Source organism: Cuculus canorus, chromosome 1 (assembly GCF_017976375.1).
Source record: "Cuculus canorus isolate bCucCan1 chromosome 1, bCucCan1.pri, whole genome shotgun sequence".
In the NCBI taxonomy this organism is placed as follows: Eukaryota; Metazoa; Chordata; class Aves; order Cuculiformes; family Cuculidae; genus Cuculus; species Cuculus canorus.
The window spans coordinates 182,325,357-182,344,310 of NC_071401.1; the positions used below are offsets into that span (position 1 = coordinate 182,325,357).

An 18,954-nucleotide genomic window follows, 5' to 3' on the forward strand; every position below is an offset into this window, starting at 1 on the left:
TGGAGACTATTAAAACTATCTCCTGAAATAGTATTAATAATTTTCAATAAGTGATGGTATAAAAAAGATGAATATTTTTTTCCATGAAACCTGAAAAATAACTAAGAACTTTATACTAGAGCTTCTAGAAGCAATGAGTAATTATTAAGCCACTTCTAGTGATACAGTTAATGATCAAAACAGCAATGATAAAAGTATAATGAGAACGGTGGACTAAGTATACAGAAAGGCAGTGTTTTCCATTTGGTAAAGTAGTGTTCAGTTAACAGTGTTGAAACTGTGTTTGAAAATAAGTTTAATCAAAGGTATGTTATGTGGGGGTAAGATCTAATTGATGCAGAGATGATTAAAAAGCAAAAGAGAGATTTTCTATTGATTGGGCTGGGTTCTGCAGCATGTGTTTTATCAGTTAGTGAGTTGCAGTGGAAAGTTAAGAAACATCCCATTTGGTTTGGTTACTTAGGCAGTTGTTTACTTTTCTCTGCCTTCATTCTTCCAGTACTAAAAAAATATATAAAATTGCAGGAAGTAGAATCTAAGGGCCCTTTTCAGATAAATGATATCTGAAGCCTTCTGGGTTTTGCAAGCCTTTGACGGGTGTGGATCCTGGCTCCAGTTAGGCTGAATGATTCAGAGAAAATGTCAACCTCCTACAAGAACTTAAAGGATATTTTTTAATAGAAACTTAGTGCCTGAAAATCGTGGATCAGGTAGGGAAATCATTCAGTAGTTGCTCCCCTGTTGGAGCAGCACTAATCCACACCTGTTTTAATTTAATTTCTCATGGATATATTCCTGGAGGGTATCCCAAATGGAAATCAATTGGTCTCAATGCATTTAAGTCTGATACAGGTACAGAGAAAATGTTGCTTCTCATGAGATCTGTTGTATGGAGGATATTCCTTCTTCACTGTCTTTTAGGTCAACTTTTTTTTTTTTCTGGCATTCACAACGTTTTTGCTGAGGGTCAGCTATGTCTGGATACTGGTAAGTTCTGCTTTCTGTGTTTGCTTTTAAAAGGCTGCCTTCTTTTTGCCATGGAATCTGTTTGCTGTTCCTGCCTGCTGAAGCAGAGCATTTATGACAGGTTACCAACTCAAGCTCATTGGATATAGGGAACATGTTATACTGGGTGTAGGCACTTGATGTTCTAGCCTCTGTTTTGAGAGTGAGTTTTCTCCCAGGCATTTGTAGTAGAATACAGACACTTTTAGTTTGATAGGAAGGTGCTTGAATGGTAAAGAAATGTCTCATGGCTTAGGAAAGACTTCTCCTCATGTGTTCACTATTTAGTATTCAGAATTCCTTTGACTTTTAATCAAGACGGATATATTTGTTTCAGTTTTGGGATTTTGGGCTGTGGATTTTTGTTTGTTTGGGTTTTTTTTCCTGTGTATGGTATTTTTTTCCATCAATACATACACAAAATGAGGTGTGTCAGCCATACCAGTAGAGTTTTAGCTGTATCTTTCAGCATGGTACCCATTCAAAATTTCTCTTTTTGTTTCCTTTCCTGGCTTAATCTTTCAAGAAAAAAAAATATTTCTGTCACTTCCTTTCTTCTAGCCTTCAGTATTTCTACCCTCCCCTCTCAGCATCTACATGGAGTTCAGGCAACACAATCTTCAACTGTTTTTTCTAGGTTTGGTCTTTTTTACTGGTGTTCTTAATTGTCTTTCATGTTAGGGAAGTAAGAAATCACACCACATATATGTTTAACTTCTTCTGTCTAAAAATCACAAATGTCTACTTCTTTTGCTGACTTCTCTCTTCTTATGCATCCCAGGCATCCTCTTACCCTCCCAGGTGAGCCTGAACTGGGTGGACCTGCTCTTTCAAAAGCACATTTAGTTTGCTTTAGTCAGAGCAGCAGAGAGCTGGCTGAGGTTGGGGAAAGGGTGAGATGAAAGGAAGGCCTCAAATATGCATGCTGCTGCCTCTTCTTGTTACAGGTTTTCTCATAATGTGAAACCTCATCTGATGTATTTGTTGTATCCTACCTTCAAACTGGAAGTAGTTTGAGGAAAGAGGGTAGAATTTCCTATGTGTTTGTGTTCAGTAGAATCCCAGTTTAGTTGACTGTAGCTAGTACCACAATAATAGAGAAAACAACTTATAAGGTAGTAGAGCAAATAAACTGATAATAGCTCTTATTTCTGATTTCAAAACTGAAGTTATTGTGTGGCCGATAGATGAATAAGCATTCATATTATTTAATTTTCTTGCTAGTACTCAGGTGTTGTTCCTTATTGTCTAGCTCTGAAAGGAGAGTCTAAAGTGGTACTATATTTTTGTCAGAATGTTTGTTTTAATTTCTATCAATAAAAACTTCTTTAGTTTCATACAGCAAAACGCATATAACAGATCAATTTACTGTGGTTACCACCCCTAGCCAGGACCCTGTTCTGGATGACACAGCAAAAAGAGTAAAGCTACAGTAATGGAATATTTTGTGATAGACTGCACATACCAGATGTTGCCTCTGAAAATCACATAAATAGAGATTGTCTTAAGACAAAGGCATTTCAGATTTGGATAAATAACTGGTGTAAATCCGTTAAATATTTCCCTTTCTATGAAATATCTGTTTGTGTCCTGAGTCCTTATAAGCTTAACAAAGTCTTGGGTTGTTGACTTTCACAGCTTAATTATGTATTGAATAACAAAAGCATTTCCTTTTACTTATGTGTTATGCAAAAGTGTAAACAGAAGTGCTTGATATTCTTTGTCTTTCCCATATAGAATTTCAAATACATAATGTTTTTATTCTTCTTTAAATTCTGCTCTATTATTGCTTGTTTCTGAGAAAAGATGAATGAGATTGAAACAAGTATTTGATGAGAAATCGTTACATTTCTCTACAATATAATTACACATTTTAATTATTAGTTTCTATCTCGTAACTTGGACTTAGACCTTGTGTTGTCCACTCCTGCTTCACTGTGTTGTCTACAATTAGACCCACAGCTGGTTCTTTCCCTCAATGGTTATACTAATTTACAACCCATTAGAGTGCATGAATAGATCATAGTGTTCCTTTCCTACTGGCACAGGGAAGTGTAAATTAAGTTGTTGTATGCCAGCAAGAGAGAAAGCTATCCAAGGGTAGAGTATTCAATTCCTATTTTTAATTTCTGTGATAAATGCAGTTAGAAAGAAAACTGGTTTATCTGAAAATATTTTTCATTTTTTAAGTAATAAAACCAATGTGCGAGATATAATTATTTTCCTGTATACCTGGCATTTTCAAACTCTGCTTGAAAAATATTGCAAATATTGGCTGGTTTGGAAGGTAATTATGAGCATTTCAGGGTATCATTTGTCCACTTAAAGCTGACATTAAGCAGTATATTAGTCCTTATTGTAACTAGGTAATTGTAGAACACCCTGAGTAGGAAAATAAAGATGAACTTTTTAGAAGAGCCTTTGTAGATTCTAGAGTCTAATCTGAAAAAGGTTTATCCCATAAACTCCTTAGAACTGTTTGAATCTGTCCTTTCAATGCTCAATGCTGTTAAATATATCTTTCTTTCCTTGTTTTCTATCAAACTCCATTGTTACCAGCTCTTTCTAGTTTCATACCAAAGAAAACAGTGAGCTTATCCATTCTTCCACTCTGCTGTGGGATGAAACTAAGGCACCTGACAAGCTTAGGGGGTTTGGGTTTGGTTTTTTTCCCCTTCTTCTAATAAAGAGTACTTTCCTTTCAGGAAGAAAAACAAACAAACATCATTCCTCATTTGAAACATACAGAGTTCAAGTAAAGAATTGGAACTTAGGTTTCTCGAGGCCGCTCATGATTGCAAGTGCTTTGCTTTCTTCAAGTGGATCAGCTTTATCAGGGCAAACTCAGGAGACTTGTCTTGGAATGATCACCCAAGGAGGTCTCTTACAGTGTGGGAAATCATGGTTGAAGTTCATGGTCAGAACATAGTGACTGAGTATGAAATTCATCACCAGCTTTTTAAGTCTTTGCAAAGCTACTTTATCTTAGGTGTCCAGCTTTTTATTCCTTTACATGTGAGCCATTATATCCTAGAATCCTAGAATCATAGAATGGTTAGGGTTGGAAGGGACCTTAAACATCATCTAGTTCCACCCCCCAGCCATGGACAGGGATGAATCCTCAGTATGTAAAGTTTGTTTCTTTAGTAAGTAACTAAGCAGAAAGGCGGGAGCCTGAGTTGCTTTATATGCCCTTAATGGTCCTTGCTTCCTTATCTTTGCAGTGTTAACTGTAGTAGCCATATTTTACAACAAGCTTTATTTTCCCTGGAAAACACTGTGAAGTATTTTTTGGCCTGCAGCATCTGGAGGTGTACAGTACTGAGTGACTCTGCAGGCTTACTTGCATCAGTGGCAGGCTGGGCTTGATGATCAAGCTTTATGTTCCAGTGGTCTAGCAGTTTTTATTAAAAAGTATCAGCTGAATTCTTAAAACTCAGAAATTCCTTAAGTGGAAGAATGCTTATTTCTACTAGTTCTGTGGACAACTTTTTGAAGGCTGATACCTGCTTTGTCACTGATATCACTGTACTGTGATAGTCTAACATGATTCTTACCTTCCTGTAATGTAAGTTTTTTGTCGTGCAGAAAAGTCACAAAGTATTTTGTACAGAAAAAAGTGGCAGTTATCTTCCATAGCTATGCAATGGTGAGTTTTTCTTACAGACACTTATGTGATTTGCAGATTTACATAAGTTTACACAAATTCAAGGGTCTTTCTTTTAGCCTCAAAAATCTTAACTATTTAAAATATGGCTACACCTGTTTGGTTTAGTACAAGGAGCTGCAAGGTCCCATGATGAGAAACACTTCTAACCTCATAAATTGTCCATTGTGTCCAATGTGAAAGGTTTTTAATGAAACTCAGTAACTCGTAATATTCTGCTGTCAGCTGCCATTTAAAAAAAAAAGAGACATCATTTCTCCTTTTGGCTGGGAGAAAATCCTTTGTGAAAATGTCAGTCAGCAAGCCCAGTCCTTGTTCTTTTGTACTTGAAACCATTACAGCTTTACTGAAGCCTGACTAAACACGTGCCTTTAACCTACTAACCTGAATCTCAGTATGTCCTCTGGAAATGAGGTGGACATGGGTTGAGAATGCTGAGAAAACTGCATGGAGAATGAGGGATTGCATCCCAGCCATCCCTTTGTCTTCACATGGAGCATTGTCTGTACCCTTTCCACCCACAGTGAGCTAAAAGTCCTTGGGTGTATTTAAGAGTTGGGGTAAGTTGAGGCAACTTCTTTACTGAAGAAGTGATCACAGAGGCAATTTTAGGCTATTTCAAGATTAGAAAAAGACCAAGTCTTAACGTTGTTCTGTTACTTAGGTAAGGGTGGTGTTTGCTTCAAACTTTTCCCATTAAGATCAGAATATATTTGGACCAATATGGAATTATTTTAGGCAAGAATAGCATACACCAAACTAAGCACTGTGTTAAGGATTCATTGCACCGCATGGATTCACATGGCAGAGTTTATACTGTATGATCTTTGTGGTGAGATTCTGGTAAAGAAGATGCCAATCTCAGTGCTCTGTCAGGAATTCAAGCTCTTTCTCTTTTAAACAGCTGTAAATAATTAAACTCTTTTTGTTATGCTCAAGGTAGTTCCATAATCTTTGTTACTCAGCTGTTTAAGATTGCTGGCTGTGCCTTTTATTGAGTCACAAAAGGTATCAGTCTTGGATTTTTGCCCTTTTAACCTCAATAATATCATTGTTCTAGGATTATTACATGACAGTATGAACAGGAAGAAGTTAAAGCTATCTTTGGAAACATAAACCTTGCAGGCTTGTCAGACTTGGATTCTCAGGCTCTTAACTCCTCTCACGTTTATTCTAGACTGAAAGCAAACAAACCCTAAGTCACCTTCTCCAGCTCATTTTCTTCTGCAGCTTCCAAAGGACCAAATATATTTTATCAAGTGTAAAGTGCAAGAGTGTGCCCCTATATGCAATAACTGTTTGGATATGTTGCTGCATCATCTTGATTCAAAGTTGTTTTTTTGCATTAGCTTCAATATTTGTCAACAGTGACTCCTTTTTTTTTTTTTTTTTTCCTAATGCAGGTGACCTATCTCAGACCAATTCTCATTTCTGATTATGCTATGTCCAAAGTGATAAAACTCTCCACAAATCTTGACATTATGAGGGTTACTACCAACAGGACCTTCACTGTTTTAACAAATCTTTTAGACTTCATGCTTAAAAATGAGTAGTATGACTTTCTTATGTAGTCAAGGCCACAGTCTAAACTTCCTCTTCTCAAATTCCAGTCCCTTCAGGACTTCATTTGACATAATCTTGGTCAGCAAAACCTCAGTGAGTACTTTGATAGATCATGTATCAAGGCAGACCAAGATGATGCTTCAGCAGATCTAAAAGCACTAATTTTGGTGCACTGGGGTTCATCCATGAGTGCAAACAGAAACAGGTTGTCACAGGATCCTGTGCTTCTGAATGAAATTATACTTATTCACTTCCCTTTGTATGCATCCGTAGTTTCAAAATAGCTTCCAGTTTGAAAAGGTAATCTTAAATTTGTTATTAACTTCATAAACCAAATGGTAGCATATGAACATGTCAGACTTGTGTCTGATGGTTCCTTCTAGTACAATGTTATAATTTTCAACAAAATTTATATGCAATTTAAAGTGCTTTGAAGAAGTTGGTCTGGAGTGTCTGTAGAATCAATCTCTGTAAATTCAGCTATTCTTCTCTTCTTACATCAGGCCTGTGTTGTGTTCATCGCTGTTTTCCCTTTCATGATTTCCATGTAAGAGCTTATAAAAGTGTGGTCTTCTGCCCATTTTGCCTGTCCAGAATGAAGGGTCTGGTACTTCCACAGTACTACACCCGCCCAGCTCCATACTTTGTATCACAAAAATCCATGCTTGGTAGATGATCTGCTGAGTTTCCCTGGAATATAAAACTGTTTTCAGGGTTTACGGAGATCATGCGTTGAATTGAGATGGTCAGATACTGATGATGCAGTGTGGGAAAGCAGATATGACGCTGCTTACCAAAAGTACCTGGTGTGCACAGATAAAGAACGTTAATCTGCAAATACTGAGAGCATTGGTTGGAGCAATTTTAGCACTATTAAGACAATACATTGAGATACAGTTTTTGCGTGTGTAAATGGATCCAGCAAATGGCAGGCTGGCATCTAAAAATAAAATATTCCATCCATCTGTATTCTAAAAGTATTACAAATATGGACTAAAGTTCTATTTGTCTGTTAAATATCTGTGAATAGTTAATTTTTTTTCAACAAATGCTGCTGTAGCTTTTATCTTGGTTAGGATTCAGTTTTCTTTATATTTCCTGGAAACAGAGAAGCTCTTTGGAATTCATAGTAGTATAAACCAGAACGGGCAAACAATATGCAAAGCAAGATGTTGCTAATTCATCCTCAGCTAAAGAGTACTGTGGGGACTTCCAACAACTGAAAAGAGATATTCATAAGCCATCAGGTAGAATACTTTTGTTGAATGTTAAATTATACATATGCTTATAATTCTAGTCGACAAACTTATTTCCTTGTTACTGTTTTACTATTTTGAACCCCCTTTTTAAGGTTGTCTGGTGTGTGAGCAGCTCTGAGACAGAGCCATCCTTCTTTTGTAAAGGAGAACTGTAGGGTAAAGTAAACCCCTACCCTCTGGAAAGGTGGCCAAACTGCTTGCCTTGCTCCCAAGAATAGTTGGAAGTTAGATGAAGTTAAGCCACGTCCCGAGAGATATTGAGGATATATACCTGATCCACATCTTAAAGGAATTAATCTATGAGGATTTCAACCAAGGCCTCCCGCCATTATTTAAATCCCTTGGAATGAGGAAGTGAACCCAGGAGTGCTAGAGTCTGCCTGGGCACAGGGAAGCTTGAAGGAAAGACCATGGTCGGATTTGTGGATCAAGTTCTCTGCTTTTATTTAAAAAAAAAACCTGGAGAATAGACTGATCTGCTTTTGGTTGCAAGATTTCATTCAACCCCGAACAGTTACCAGTTAATTACAAGATTCAGAAAAATTTGAGGGTTAGAAATCTGATTGATAGTTCTGGTTGGTTCAACCACCGAACAAAGAAAATAAGCTTCACCTCTCTCCCTATCCCTGCAGCAGAAAACCATTTTTTTCTTTTTTTTTTTTCTTTTTTTTTGTCAGGGCTATTTAAAAGAATTTAAAATATGACTTTTGGCAGCTCCTTAGCCTAATTTTCTAAGTAGATGATATTTAATATGATCATGCTTTCTCTTTCTACTAATAATTTCTACCCCTTTGTCCATTGACATTAGCTAATCAAAATTTCAAATATAATTAATTTCTTCTACACTTCCTGATAATCAGCAGCTGGATAAAAACCAAAAAAGTGCCAGACTCCTAATGTACCTAATAAAGAGGATGCAAAACTTCATTGGTGACTCCATGGCAGCTAAAGCCAATCTTCCCTCTGCTCTACCTTTCTCCTGCCTTGCCCCTTGCCATAGGGTTCATACCCGTTACTTACCTTCACAGCAGCACTAAATGAGTTTTATTCCTCCTAAGTTCCAATATCACTGAAAATGCACCCCTCTGGTGGGGTTTTCAGCTAGACCAGAAGCCTTAAGCAGCTTTACACAGAGTCTGGTGGTCCTGGAGGGGAATGGGAATGTGTACCCAAGGGCAGGAGAGAGGCGGGGGTTATGGTCCCTGGGGCATAAATCACTTTATGTTGCTGTGAATGTGAAAGCGTCTAACCAGACAGTTTCCCATGTGCCTGACTTCAGACTGACCAGAGCACATTGGTTCTTGCCTGGTTGAGGTAACCCTACACAAGTGCAGTAGCCAGAGCTATGGCAGTGATGGCACGGGAGCCCAGCCCTTACTCATCCTCCTGCTGATGTCCCACTGGGGTCTGTAACTTGGCCTCACTACGTTTTCTTCAGAGATAGAGCATAAAGCCAGATAGATGGTGAGTGTGGGTACAATTAAAGGAAAAATTAGCTCTTGTCATATCAGATTGCATTCTGTAAAAGTAAGAGAAGATCATGTAAATGAAATTAATAGATTATACTAAGATTGGAGGTACTTCAGTTCCTAGGGAGAGTAGAACTATTACAGTTTATTCCTACTCACAATAATGCTAATGACAAGTTTCGCATTCATGTCAGCAGAATATGTTCAAGATCCCTGAGAAGATCAGGAATAACAGTTGCTCTGAAACTACAAAATGTTCAGTTAAAAAAAAAAAGCCAAAGAAGTGTACCAGTGTGGAAAGAGTCAGGAGAAAAATGACAAGAAATAGATCTGTAAAATGCAGCTAGTTAGCAGTTGTGACTGTAGGGCCTGTGTACGTGTGTATATGGGTGTAGTGAAAGCAGATGAGTTTGACTGTTGGTCATAGAGCAGGGAAATAATTGCTCCCTGGGTTCGGGTGCTGCTAAACGTATCCATAGCTGGTACTTAAGGAAGTAGGCAAAGAAATATTCTAAGATTAGAGCAGAAATGTTCAAAATTGGTGATCTAGAGAAATTGACAGATAGAAGGTGGTGGAATTTTTCACATGAAAAATTACATAATTGCTAGTGATTGGTGGGATGTCTTTGTTAATCTCAAATTTGCCACAAATGCTTGTAAGTCAGCTCTGGTGGCGTTAGCAACAGGGAGATACTGTTATGAACAACACTCCATTAGCTATTGACATTTTAAGCAGTTTGGACCTGATCCACGAAAGGTTTGAAATTACTAACATACCTCACTTTCTAATGTAAATTACAAGAAGTCTAATCTCATGCTCAGTTTTCGCACCTGCACCAGAGATCCAAAGGCTAGAAAGAGAAACTGCCCATAGCAGAGGTGTGCGTATTGCTCAGAAGTCTTGTTTTGCAGCCTGTCTTTAAATAATTTTACAGTTTTCTAACCAAGTGAAAGATTTTGGAGGCTTAGATGGTTTGCCTCCATCATCATTACACAGAGAACTTCCTTCAGAAGTGGATGGAGTGTGTGGGATCACAGCCTCGCCCCAGGTCGGGCAGAGGAGGGACCTGAATCCCAATCTGACCTCCTACATGAGCATCCTGAGTGGAGGAGCTGACAGGATAACCGGCTGCCACGGCCGCATCAGGGAGGGGCAGGAGGTGCCTCCCTGGCACCAAACACCCGGAGAGGCCGGTCCTGCCTTGATCCGGCGGTGCGGGATGCAGGGAGCGGTGCGGAAGGCAGGGAGCGGTGCGGGATGCAGGGAGCGGTGCGGGAGGCAGGGAGCGGTGCGGGAGGCAGGGAGCCCCGGGTCCGACTCCACTAGGTGGCAGGATGCCGAAGGGCTCCGTTCTCCTGTCCTGGAGCCCGGGCGATGTAGCCCTGCCTCTCCGTATTGTCTGAGGACATGATAAAGTGCGGACAGTTTCCTGGAGTCCTGCCTGCCCCGTGCTTCTTACTGGTTTTGTCATTAATAAAGCCGAATCGGGCAGGATCCGAGGGAGGTCTGAGACACAAAAGAGCCCGGTGCGGTGACAGAGTAAGAGGGTTCTTCTCAGCTATCCGCGGTCTGCGAGGGAGAACTGCCAAAGCAAAGAGAAATTCTTTATGAAAACACAGTGGGGTGTAGCGAGAAGCGGTGAAATAAAAATGTCTGCAAAGTGCGCAAAGAGTAACAACTGTTTAAATTGCTGTGCAATCTGTGAGTCCACGGAGAAGGCCGTTTGCCTCCTTGCAGAGCCAGGTTGGAGGGCACGGCTGCGCGCTTGGGAGAGCGGCACCTTTTCCATCCATCTTTTTTTTTTAAGTTACAGAAATGAAAGGAAACTGGAGTGTGTAAATATCCCAATAAAAACATGAAATAAAATTGCCGCACAGGATTAAACCACAACTTCTTTCTCCCATTTGTTGTCACCTTTTGTCTGTTTTTGACGCCCGCTTTGTGCCGCGCGCTCTGGCAGCGGCACGTGCGCTTCGGAAACAGTGTCAAAACCGGGTGGTGGGGCTGAACGTGAAGGATACGGCTTCAGTCCCGATCCCTCTCGGCTCAGGTAGCCGGAAAACTCGAAAAACTGAAGTGTGTCTTAAAGAGGGCGGGACGTTCGCGTTTGTCCCCTGTGCCCCGCGCACGGTGTCGGGGGGGTCCCTGGGGATCCAAACCCCGCAACGCCCGGGTCCGAGGCGGCTCCGAGCGGGCTGTGCGGCAGAGAGCCGCGGCTCTGCGTGCCCCGAGCGGGGGCCGGGGCGCGGGGCGGAGGCAGCGCGGCCGCGGCTCCAGCCCTCCCGCTTTTGAGCCCGGGCAGAGCAGAGGCGGGGAGCGGGGCCGGGGCGGGCGCTGACATCAGAGCCGGCCGGGCGGATAAGGTGCGAGAACGGCGGGAGCGGAGCGGGAAGGCGGCAGCGAGCAGCGGAGCCGCCCCGCGCCCCGCACCATGCAGAGGTCCCCGCTGGAGAAGGCGAACGTCTTCTCCAAACTTTTCTTCAGGTGGGAGCCCCGGCGTGGCGGGACACGTGCGGTGCGGACTGTGCGAGGCCATGCGGGGCGATGCGGTGCGGTGCTTTGCGGAGCAGTGCGGGGATGTGCTAGGCAGTGCGGGGCAGTGCGGGGCGGTGTGAGGCTGTGCGGTGCTGGGCTGTGCGGGATGGGGCGGGGCGGAGCTGTGCAACGTGGTTGTGCGGCAGTGCAGGGCTGTGCGAGGCGATGCGGGAGTGTGCGGGGCCATGAGAGGCAGTGCGGAGCTGTGTGGGGCTTTGCGGGGCTGTGCGAGGCCATGTGGTGCCATGCGGAGCAGAGCCGTGCGGGGCTATGCGGGACAGAGCTGTGCGAGGTGGTTGCAGGGCTGTGCAAGGTGGTGCGGAGCTGTGCAGGGCTGTGCGAGGCGGTGCGGGGCTATGCAAGCCAGTGCGAGGCTGAGCGGGGCTGTGCAGGGTGGTGCGGGTCTAAGCGGGGCTGTGCAGTGCGGGGCTGTGCGGGGCTGTACTGGTTCTCATCTCCCGCCCGACATAGCACTGAAGGTGGCCAAGTGCGGGCGCCAGGTAGCACCTAAGGTGTGTGAGGACAGCAGCGTGAACCTCGGTTGTGCCCAAATGATGGGATTTCTGTCTCTCTCTCTCTTTTTTTTTTTGGGTGTGTGTTGCTTTTTTTTTTTTGGTTGTTTTTTTTTTTTTTTGTTTTCGTTCTTGTCGGTTTTTTCCCTGGGCTTTTAGCACCTGGAATGGGCTTTGTCTCTTAGGTGTCATAAACCCTCACTGGACCCGGACTGGTGAATTTATGACATGATTTGAGCAACCTTTGGTAAATTGCTCAACTAGTTAATCTGTTATTTCACTATAAACTGTGAGAAGACAGCGGCGTGGGGGAGCAGGGGGGGAAAGCTCTCAGAGCAAGGATTCCTTGTGTTTGGCTTTTGGGGTGTTTAGCTTTTGCTCAGTGTGCGAGTGTAATACAAGATCTTACTGGAAATAGTTCCCTGTAAGCCTTGAAAGTGCTCTCTTACAAGCAGAGACCCTGACACCTTTTCTTTCTCACAACTTTGAATAAAAAGAGAAGGAGCCAATACCAGTGCCTGGGCACGACGTACTCTATAAGACAACATAGAAGCCTAAACACGTTTTATGTGACATTGCTAAAAATGACGCTGCCAACTGGAAAGAGCAAATAATCTTTCTGTCTTTGACGCCACAGGTCTCACCAGGATGCTGGCTCCCTCTTTTGTTATTTGAGGGTCTGTCACATTGCAGGGAGTGGAGGGAGGAAATCTTGTGTGAGACACGGGCACAGTGACTGAAATTGGAACACGTGGTGTAAAACCATAACATTGGCACCAAGTCTCTGCCTTAGCAACAGAGGGCTTTTAACTCACTTTTTAATCCTTCCGGGATAACACTCATTTTCACCAGGTTGGGCTGTATCTTTATTTAGAGTTTCTTGAGGGAAGTGGGTCTGTATGAATCACTCTGCCTGCCTCCGCCACTTTGGCTCATTTTAGCCAGATGTGATAACAGGGAAGGATCCCAAATGTAAACAATTCCTAAAGTTTTACAAACATCCAGGTAAAGGTGAGGATCCTAGAGATGTCATCCAGTAGTGCTGCAGTGGGAAGGAAGCTGTACTGACTCTCAAATGCTGTTAGAGCCAGGGGGTGTGGATGATGGGAGAGTAAGCCTTTACAAAGAAGCATTAGTCAGTGCTCCTTTCAAGTATAAGACAGATCTGTAGGGAATAAGGCTGCGTATTAACTTCATTGCTCAAGGAGCCACTTTTTCTCTTTAATTTTATTTATTTATAAAGTTTCTGTCACAGTAGTGCCCTCCTAGAACCTATAATGCTGAAAGCGTCAAGAAAAAAACCTGATAAGATAAAACAAATGTTCTTATGGTTACTGCCTTAGTTAAAGTTCCCATGACTGAAAGAATATGCAATTCATGCTTATTAATTGCATAATTAACCATCCTTGGGCCTGACTTAGTCTTTTAAAATCCAAAGTCTTCAAGTCAATTAAATGACATTTGACTCATGATATATTATATTCTACCAGCTGTCCAACTGTAGATGAAGTCATAACAATTAAGTATGTAAAGTTAAAGACATGTTTGTGGTGAGTATTCAGTAGAGCAGAGAAATTTCTTTATAAAACTTTATAGTGACATTGTTTCATAGAAGAACCAGGCTATTAATGTAAACATTTAGTTCACTGAATGAACAGCTAAAATTGTGTATGTGTGTCTATAAAGTGTCTAATATGTTTCTGATACCCTAGGAATGATGTTTCTATGAATGACAAAGTCTCTGCTTCTTTGCAATTTACCACACACACTGTGAATGTGTCTTCACAAGTATTATATGAAATAATTGAAGGGGTCACGGAAGTGAAAGCCACAACAAGATAATAAAATTCATTGCATCCAAATTGGCAGCAAGGATGTCTTTTTCTTAAAAATGAATAGATAAGGTTTAAAAAATATGCATTATTTAGTGTGATGAAACGTGTTAGCTTATTTTAAAATGCATCCCTTCAGTCCTCAAGGATTCCATCAATTTCTGTCTCTTATCAAATATAGATCAGGATCAGTGCGAAAGAATATTAAAAGATAAGTTGTCTCAGAGTGATGATTCATCAAAGTATAAGAATTCCACAATATTTTGAGGCATAATATTTGTGATGAGCTTTACAAAGTCAGAAGCATTTGCTACATATCAGTAACAAGAGACCTGTCCACTCAACTGGAAACGTCCACAATGTAGTGATTAATGAGATTAGAACAAAGTTTTCTAAGATGTCAGAATATTCTGTTAGTGTTTTAACTGACTCTACACACACCATTGGTTTCTGATACTGATCATATTTAGTAAAGCACTCCAGGACATGCCTACGTTTTAGTACAAGCTTTACTTCCATAAAAATGTGTGAGACAAAACTTGAGGGCATTATATCTGAAATAAGAAGCCAACTCTTCTTTTTTAACCAAAAATGTGTATGGAAAAAGATTACTTTTTCCGGTGATGATGAAGTAGTTGCTTTGAAGTACAACATTGCAGAATACTTCATTGAAGTAACTTTGATAGGAGACTTCTATGAAGTTATGCATTAAGTACCGATCTGAATATAATGTAACAAGTTGAAGGTCGTGTCAGCAGAAGTGATGTTAAAGTATTAGTTGTTATTATTGAGAAAATCATTATGATAAATGTAATATTATTTAATATTGTATGACCTGTTATCAGCATCTTGATACCAATGCCTATAAACCTGTTGGCAAGGTTTTATTGCTTTATAATGTTTCCTGTTTGGACTGGAAGGATAGGTTCACATGTGTTAAAAGTTAGAATGGAGCTCCTGCCTCACAAGTGAATAACTTAGATGTTCTTCAGTATTGTTTGTACATTTTTTCTTAATTCTTTATGTGAGAAAAGTAAGAAACTTTCATGTGTATACAAGGAATGGTATCTTAGCGAAAACATTACCTTTTTGTTGGATTTCCAAGATTAACATTAGTGGGGAAAAAAAAAGAAAATTGCTTGGGGTGGTCATGATAAAAAGTATTTATGCATTATAAATCAACTTTCACCTTAAAAATAGAAACTTTTTTCTATAGAAACTAAATTCTGGTGGTTAAGAAATGAGATGTAAAGATAAATGGTTTGAGATCTTCCATTAGGATGACACTTATAAAACACTAGATAGATGCTAACTGTTGGGGCTTTAGGTTTTCTTTTGTGTTGCATTTTCTTTGTTACATTTTCAGAGCTGATCCCTTTTGTTCAAGGTGCAAGACATTTATCTGCTCACTGGCAACTTTTTTATCTTGTTTAAAGAAAAGAGAGCTTTATATAGAAGCAGTCAGATGGTTGTATGCTAAACTTCATTGTGACGCTTCATTTTTGTCTTTATAACAGTTACATATGTTTGTGGAGTTTTACAGGGTCAAGGCCGTACCTTTTGTAGCAATGACTTCAAAGTACTTTGCAATCACCCTGTTTTTATTGTAGATTAACTGAGATCAGGAAGTATTGTTACGGTTTTATTAAGGCAAGTTAATAAATGAATTATTTTTTAGCTGAGTAGCAGAACACAGAGTTACTGTTGGAGTTTCAGAAATGGCTGCAACTTTGGGACAATTATGATTCTTTTTTTTTACATGCAAATTTAGATATTTAAATACAAGTTCACAAAATGTGACACCTGTCTTGGCAGGACCGAGTAGTTCAGTGCCTGATTCATTATTAAATCCAGAGGAGAAATACAAGCTAAGCCAGCTTTTGTGCTATGTCTTCCAAGTGGGCTCAGTCCATTGCACCTACTCCAAGTGCTGATTTCTTTACAAATAGAGAAAAAGTAACCTGCTGTCTTTTTATTCAGCTGTCCAGTGGTTCAAGGAGCAGTTTAGCTTGTAGGGGATAAATGTCGGATTCCTTCTTCTGCTGTGAGTGTGCTGGAAGCAGTAGGAAAAGGAGTTCAGTTCTACACCTCACCTTTTCGAGAGTGTTGCCAGTGTATGGTAGTGAAGGTGTTTTAGTTTGTTTTATTTCTCTATTTCTGGCTCAACTACTCTTTTTAAAGTGCAAAAGCAAGAGTGACTGTAGTCTCAGGATAAGAAACTTGTTTGCAAGTCCAGATTTCTGTTCTAAGGTCACTTTTTATGAACATTTTAGGGTGGATAATAGAATCCAGAACTTAAGCTTTGAAAGTACCTAGTCTATAAGCTACAGTGATGGTTGTTCTTTCATTTTTTCTAGCTTAATTAAGTCTTAACTGCAAGTTTCAGAGAGCCTTGACCAAGATTTCTGTTTTGAAAGGGCATTTTTATGCGAATTAGTTTGAATACCTTCAGAGAAAGGAGCTAAAGCCAGACCTACCCTAGGCAGTCTCTGCTCTATCTTTGAACTATGTATCTTACCCTTTAATACTGAGAGAGTACTTAGAATTTTGATTCCTGAGTAGAGAAGGATTTATGTGCCTATTTTGGTGGAGGACTTTGGGATTTAATGTGTACATTTGTCCTCAAAACTTGCCCTGAAACTCTCTTGAGTTACTAAAAATCCCAGATATTGCATAGGAAGCTTAAAGACCTTACTCATGTCTATAAATTTCACTCCAGAGGGTAGGTGTCTGGAAATTGTCATATCCAACATATATTTGGAGCATCCCGTACCAATACCTAGCTGCAGCATCTTATTCATCCTTCCTCTCTAAGTAGGAAGCCTCTTTGCATGTTGGAAGCTATGAGCACATGGATTGAATTGCACAGCGTGATGGTTCAGTGGCTGGAATGGCTGGATTAGGCACTTACACGAGGCAAATTTCTTATAGTATATTCTTAAGGCCCTTTACGGATCTTGTCCCGAGGATCTGCCTTTCACTGATCCCAAGTAATCATAAATACTGGCTGTTAGCAATAACCAAGTACAGATACACCTGCAGCACAGATTCCAGCCCTGTGAGGCTGCCTGGTAGTTTGCCTGTAGCCACGTGTGGTCCTCGGAGATGCGCTGGTCTGCGTGCCCTGCAGACCCCTTTGAAATGGTAAGCTTTTGATACTTCTGGAAGACAGCCCTGAAATGGTTCAAGGATGTGCTTGCAAGTTTTGGACTCTTTTTGAAAATTTGACTTCTCTTAATATTTCCAAGGTAAAATATGAAACTTGAAGTGATCTGGAGAAAGGATGCTGAGTCTCCTACTCTGAAATATTTTCAGCCACAAGAACACCTTCTCTAATAATAAGGCTAAATGGCATCCTTCGCTCAGCCTGATACTTTATCTTTCGTCTAATGAGCAGAAGTGCTAACCAGCACAGACCTTTTCTGGTTGCTTTATACCTCCACAGCACAGTTACCTGTATAAAGTTGCATCTAAGTTTCTGAAATATATGTAAAGCTTTTTTTCCTTCTCCAGAAGACTGTAGGAGGAAGACTTACCATCTTGATAGTCAAATGAAACGATCAAGCACTTGAAATATTTGCAGACTTGTCTGTACCTTTTTATTCTCCTCCATGCTTATTTGTTTTTAGTGGAATGGAAAATAATCTGTCCAAATCCTTGAATTCATTTTAATGCTGTGGCCAATGACATGGAAAGTAGTTTTATCACCTGCATTATAGAGGCTTCTAAATGCCCTAACAGAAATTTGAAGTCTACTGTACTAAGCAGTGGAAAATATTTTGTAAGGAAATCTTAAAGTCTAAGTAAGTAGCACAAAGGATGAGCTAAAATGAAATATCCGTATTAGTTCTGTAGAGAAGAAAGTGGGGTGTACAAGGGTTGTGATTTGTCCCGTGAGTATGCGATGGAGTCAGTGCACGTTGCCCAAGATCTCCTGTCCAGAACTTAAATTGCGCAATGGTATTTCTGGTGTGACAAAGTTACCTTAGAATATTTCTACAGTGAAAAATTATCATCTCTTCCATACTAAAGAGTCAGTCTCTGAACATCTAAATTTTTTTAATATGTTGATTTTCAGATTGGTGAGAATAGTGTGACTTCCTGCAGGAGAGTTCTACAGGTTGCTGTTATCTTGTTGGGTTTTCTTCTTCACTCCCCTGCCTTGCTTTGCAGTATAGGTACATAGGTATGGTGGTTGTGGGGGCAGGATGGTACCAGACTGATATCTGGCTAATAAAGTGTCACATTATGTCCTCTAAAATAGATAAATCACAATTTAATTTCAACTGTAGCATATAAGAAGATTTTAGTGATACACATTGCAAAATTTTGCACTTTTAGATGCAATTGGAGTGCCTTCCCTGAGAGAGGGGATATGCCTGAGTGAGAAGAGCAATAACTCACAAGCTGTGCCGACACATCACTCCCTCTCATTTCTATGAGGATGTCCATGAGAATTTTCATGGTCATCAAGTAGCTAAACCACGGCTGCATTGTTGTGAAGCTCCCAAAATTAGGAAAGAATAAGTAGACTTTAATGACATAAATGGCATTGTTTCCCCTTGAAACCAGAAACTTCTGCCTGGGAGATATAGGCAAGCATCATTTCTGCAGGAGAGGGTGGGCAAGAGAGGGGATTGATCCTGAAATGCGGTGCTTGGGGTGGACTGCTGCAGTACAAGGCATTAGCCTTGACTCTACGGGCAAGATTGTGACTTGGGAGAAAATCCTAAGTGGCAACTGGGAAAGGTACTTGGTTTCAGGTATCTTCCCATGTTTTAATGTTGGTGTTTATCACTTCATAGACTTTTTTTAACTTTTAATTAAAGGATGTGAACCTTTATTGTATTGGGGTCAATCTGATGTTTCACTTCAATTTATTTCAGCTTATCTTGGTTTAAGGTTAAATCTAGAAAATCTGGGATTTCTTTCTTTCTGGAGAGGTAACAAATACAAAAAACCCAAAACAAACCTCAATGTTGTTTTGCTCAAAGCCTAAGATAATTTTGGACATCAGAACTTATGAGATATTTTCTCATTAACTGTCAGGGGTCAGGCTGAGGAATAGCAGCATCAAATACCAGGATACAGAGAAGATGGTAAAGAGCAAG

The 18,954-nt window shown here is 40.4% G+C and overlaps 1 protein-coding gene across 1 annotated transcript in view; it reads left to right on the forward strand.

Annotated features, from left to right (window-relative positions):
* The first annotated feature begins 11,309 nt into the window (after positions 1 to 11,309).
* CFTR (CF transmembrane conductance regulator) overlaps positions 11,310 to 18,954 on the forward strand; it is an 86,510-nt gene continuing 78,865 nt past the window's right edge. The window contains exon 1 of the mRNA XM_054056732.1: positions 11,310 to 11,448. Within this exon, the coding sequence (XP_053912707.1) occupies positions 11,396 to 11,448 (53 nt within the window). The 5' untranslated portion in view covers positions 11,310 to 11,395. The remainder of the gene's footprint in view (positions 11,449 to 18,954) is intronic.